The 4,968-nt window shown below is 44.7% G+C and overlaps 1 protein-coding gene across 1 annotated transcript in view; it reads left to right on the forward strand.

The window, feature by feature from the left end:
- LOC104622018 (amiloride-sensitive sodium channel subunit alpha-like) overlaps positions 1-3,347 on the forward strand; it is a 9,475-nt gene extending 6,128 nt beyond the window's left edge. Inside the window, exons 7-12 of the mRNA XM_010288669.1 lie at positions 1-95; positions 635-713; positions 1,358-1,415; positions 2,196-2,251; positions 2,592-2,667; positions 2,934-3,347. The exon at positions 1-95 is cut by the window's left edge and continues 35 nt beyond it. Of these exons, the coding sequence (XP_010286971.1) occupies positions 1-95; positions 635-713; positions 1,358-1,415; positions 2,196-2,251; positions 2,592-2,667; positions 2,934-3,347 (778 nt within the window). The remainder of the gene's footprint in view (positions 96-634; positions 714-1,357; positions 1,416-2,195; positions 2,252-2,591; positions 2,668-2,933) is intronic.
- The last annotated feature ends 1,621 nt before the right edge of the window (positions 3,348-4,968 follow it).

Raw genomic sequence — 4,968 nt, forward strand, 5'->3', positions numbered from 1 at the left:
GCACATCATGGTTCGAAAATGCGGCTGTGGTTATTACTACTACCCGTTGCCTGCCGGTGCCGAATACTGCAACTACAATAAGCAGCCTGCGTGGGGTAAGAGCAGAAGACCGCTGTCTTGTGCTTGTTGGAAGGGAACACCTTCCTACGACAGTCATGGTTACGTGACTCCTGAGGCTACTGCCCTTCCACTCCGTGCCCATTTCCTGCTTAGATGTTTCCTCACCGAGTCCAGCCAGCTGGCAGACACCTTCCTGTGCATTTGCATGGATATCAAGTTAGTGCATAAAAAATCCTGATGCTATCAAGCATCCCTTTACTAAGGACATGAATACAGAGCCAAGCTCTTTCATCTTACCGATATCGGCGGCTCTGCTGGTGTAAGACACAGCTTTGAATAACTTCTCCTGCTTTTCTGGGTGGCCTATCCTCAGCAGATCCTCACGGGGAAGGCACCTGCATTGCACAGAGGTGATTAGCTCAACCTTCTGGAACCATTCCAAAGTGAGAGTGAGGCCAAAACAGGTCTCAGAGAGTAGTGTTTGCCTGGGGAGGCCAAGCGAGGGCAGAGGTTTTGGTAGCCTTCCATTTCCAGAGGAGGTGCCTGAGTGTGTTCCTCCCGTTTCTCTCACCAGGTCACTGCTTCTACCAGCTGTACAACAGGCTCAGAAATCATCACCTGAATTGTTTTGACCAGTGCCCCAAGCCTTGCCGGTAGGTGACAAAAGTAGAGCACAATAAATGCCAGCTCGCAGAGGAAAATTACACCGGTGGGAATGTAGGCAACTTAGCGGAAAATTTATGGACCAACCGGCTGGCTGAATTTTGGCATTTTCTGAACCAGAGATTTCAGGCTGATGTTTGAATCTCAATGCTGAGAAAGGAAAAAGACGACAGCACTAGACTAATTAAATAACAACTTTGTGTGTGCATGACAGCAGAGAGGGGAAATTGTTTTTAATCACACTGAAATGTTTTATTATACCCAAACCAAATTGTTTGTGTCATTTTTCGATCTATATTACTTTTCTTGGTTCACCTTTTTTATTGTAGCTCAATTTCAAAATGGAAAGACATTATTTTAAAGCAAAATACCAAGTGTTTTGTTTTTGAATGCATCAAAGAAAAGTTGTCAAGATTTTGAAACCATTCTAGTTTTCCTCCTGACCTGAAGAGTTTTTAGGTAACCTCTGGTTTTATTTTCTAAGCTGATTTACAAAGCTTTTTCCAAGGTTTTCAAGAGCTTTCCCCAGAGTTTCTGCTTTGGGCAAGTAGTTAGCATTGTTAAACTCCTTCATGTATTCACTTTTAAATGCCAAGCGTCATAGTGATCATAATCTCCATTTTTATCTTATCAGGGAATCACTGTACAAAGTGTCTGCTGGGACAGCAAAATGGCCATCAGGGAAGTCTCAGGTAGCTCATACAGACAACTGCTGTGTTTGGGGGGGATACTGTATTCATGGTGGCTGTTGGAACATTGAAGTTAAGGGTGAAAACAATAACGCTGACAGAAGCGATGGAAGTGGCAAATAAAGCAAACTGGTCCAAAACCTGGGCCCAAGGGAATGACCTTGTAGTTAAGATGCCAGACGCAGGTGCTGGAGAGGTACATTCAGTTCCAGTTCTGATCCAAACTTCCTTGTGAGCTTAAGCCATTCGCCTCACTGCCTTAGTTCCCACCTACAACATGGTGTTAATGACTTTCTGCTTCCAAGTGTGTGTTGTGGTGTGACAACTCACTCATTACTGCTTGTGGGGTGCTGCAGGGCTGCAATGGAAACTCTGTGAGTCAGCAGATGACCTCTTGCCATTTCTCATGTTCTAATGTTAAATGGGCAATTCAGGCTGTATGACCAGGTAATTAATTCACGTGAAATAGGTGATAATGTAGATGTAAATACAACCAATACATTTTAAAAGAGGATACTCTTTGGTGGGCTTGCCATTAAGGCAGAGCTTAGGAACCAGAATACTATACACACCTAAAATATCAGTGTGTGTTTCCTTGCTATTCTGGCAAATGTAGCTACTACTTCATAGTTATCACTATACGTCATATAAAAATAAATTACATCCTTTTCTATTAGTCGCAATACCCATTTCGTTGCTTATGAAATCTACATTTACAAAATATTAAACATGCAAAAACTCAGAAGGCAGGGCTGCCAATAACAGACATATACTCTGCTGCAGGACTGGATCCGCCAAGCTCTAAGGCATCAGAATGGATATAACTCTACCAGCAACAGGTTAGTCACTGCGAGAAGGTAATCCTGCTGAAACTAGGGATTAACTCTTCATCCTAGCAGAATTTGTAATGTTAGATGGGAAAAGGAGAACACAAGGAAAATGTACAGTCATCCAATAAATTTCCCACCCTTCCTCACAACACTGATAGACAGTCACTTCTGTAACCTTTTTCCAAGCTCATGTTAAACACCCTCAGGAAGAAAGCTTGAGTGAGTGGTGAAACGTATTGCCTAGCAATCGGCATGTAAAATTGCGACCGGAATGCAAGCGGTACCTTCCACCAGCTGCACGACACGTGGCCATCCCACCATTGCTAACTGCTCCCTTTCTCTAATACAGGAAGGATATTGCCAAGGTGACTATCTTCTACCAGCAACTGAACTACCAGTCTGTGAATGAGTCTCCTTTACTCTCAGTACGTTGCACTACATCAACTCAACACGTTGCTACCTGTCATTAGTCACGGTGTGCTGCGTATGGTTGGAGGGAGGGTTATTTACCGCCACCAAGATGGGATGGGATTATTATGCTTAAGGAAGAGACTTGAAAATTTTACATTTTACAGTCACACAAAGTTTCTCCCCAAATGTAGCTAACTGACCTGCTGGCAATATGCAATAATTTCATGTTCCCAGAGCTCTGCTGTGTTTGATAAACACAACCCTCTGATTCTTTCCACAGGAGAATCTGCTTCTGTCCAGCATGGGAAGCCAATGGAGTCTCTGGTTTGGATCCTCAGTGTTGTCTGTAGTTGAAATGTTTGAGCTGCTTGTAGATACACTAGTTTTGTCTCTCCTCTTCTGCTACCAAAGGTTCAGGTCAAAGAAGACGCTGAAAGTAGCTCACACTCCTACCATCCCCAGCGTAAGCTTGACGCTAGAAAACTACCGAGTTGTGCAAGAAGAAGCTGGAAAAGGTGATGATTCTGCTCATACTCACCCTTCTGGAGTCACTATTGCCATGGACAACAACAGTGACCCGCATCTTCACCCACTCTCCAGCAAGGTGGAAATGCCGGAGCTTTGCGCTGATGTGGTGCTCAATGGGTTTAGATGCACGAAGGACAGCTCTTCGGAAGGGGAACCGCATAGCTAGGGATGTGTTTGTGTGCGCAGAGAATTGGGAGACTTGAAACTCCCCTGACGCTCCGGTGCTGTCGGAAAGGTTGCAGGCAGAAAGAGATCCATGGTCTGTGAGCGCCTAAAGGCCACACTGCTGAGCTTGGCAACCCTCCTCCAGCTGTTACAAGTTCATTATTAAACCATCCCTGTGTCCTGGATTCAGGCATCATGCAGTGTCCTTTTGTTCCTAATGAGTGTCTGGGGAGGGGAAAGCTGTACTTCTCCTCTCTGGGACAGTCGAGCCCTCATAAAGCCTCTTCACAGCTTTTAAACCCCGGTGAGGAAATCGGCCCGTGGCTTCAGACAGGCCCATCTGCATTTCACAACGGCACTCCAGAGAAAAAGCCAGCCTGGCTGTTCATGGAGAGGTTCCCGACGGAGGCTACGGAGCGTGTGCTCGTGCCGTCGATATCGCGGACAACGCTCGTGTCAGTGTCGTCTGGAGCCTCTAACAGCAAGAGGTGGCTCCGATCACAGCTTTGCTTCTGAGACGCCTCTCTGCCCTTAACCCGTTGCTGTTGCATTTTGAGGGCAATGCGCAGCATGCTGCTGCTGAGATGCTTCATGACGTAACCCAGAGTATTTCAAATGAGACTCCCTATCTTAGAGGAACGAGAAGAAATGGGATTGATAACTTTTTTGTGTCGTAGACCAAGCATCTGATTTATTTAGAAGATTAAAACAATGCCACATTTTTGTTGCAGTCCATTTAGAGAGACAGGCATTTTAATGTTAATATTTGACAGTAACTTATGTGTACATAAAATAATATGTTTATTTTTGATTGTGATGTTTGCACACGAGCATTTTACTCATAATCTTGTTTACGACTTTCTGTAGGAAACACGAGTTAACAACAAATCAATGAGCTTTGTTTTGTAACTTTTTTAAATAATAAAATGCTCTGAATACAGACTATGACTGGGGGTGTAGATGGACTTTGTTTTGTCTTCAACCGACATTTGGGTTTGTTACTGCCTAATTGTTACTTCGAAGTGTTGGCTCTGGAAAAGTCTTTTTCAAAATGTCCAGCCCTTACTTGCAGAAGCCTAAATGCACAAAGCCAAATCTTGAAAAGGGTTTTGGTTCCAGGCACGGAGGTGGGATCTTCATAGCCTTCAGTTTGCTGCTGACATCATTGGAAGCTAAGCACTGAGATGCTTTTGAAAGTCTCATTTTTTTGCTTGAGAACCTTTTAACAGCCTGGACATCCTCCCCGCAGCACTTCCCACTGGACCCCTAGGCCTACTCCTGCCCTTCTTCTGGTTTTTTTTTCATTCACAAGGAGAATCTACAGAGATGTAGACCAAACCCAAATGAATTGTGCTGTGATACGCCAGCCAAGTTACAATGAACGGGAACATGTGGGCTCCGTTGCAGTGGGCGATCCAGCCTTTTCCCTGGGACTTCTGCACGGGGAAATGCAGCTTCTTTGCTGGATGGCAAGAGTGATTTTATGCAATGCTGTAGTCGGAGTGACCCTGTTGAGAAAGGGTAGCATGAAGAAGAAAAGCACTAAGATCAAGGAAAGAGAGAAAAGGAATTAGACTTCCAAGCAGAACATTCACACGCGGTGTTCCCCAGGGCTCGGTTCT

This window comes from Phaethon lepturus, unplaced genomic scaffold, assembly GCF_000687285.1.
Source record: "Phaethon lepturus isolate BGI_N335 unplaced genomic scaffold, ASM68728v1 scaffold19406, whole genome shotgun sequence".
NCBI classification, from domain to species: domain Eukaryota; kingdom Metazoa; phylum Chordata; class Aves; order Phaethontiformes; family Phaethontidae; genus Phaethon; species Phaethon lepturus.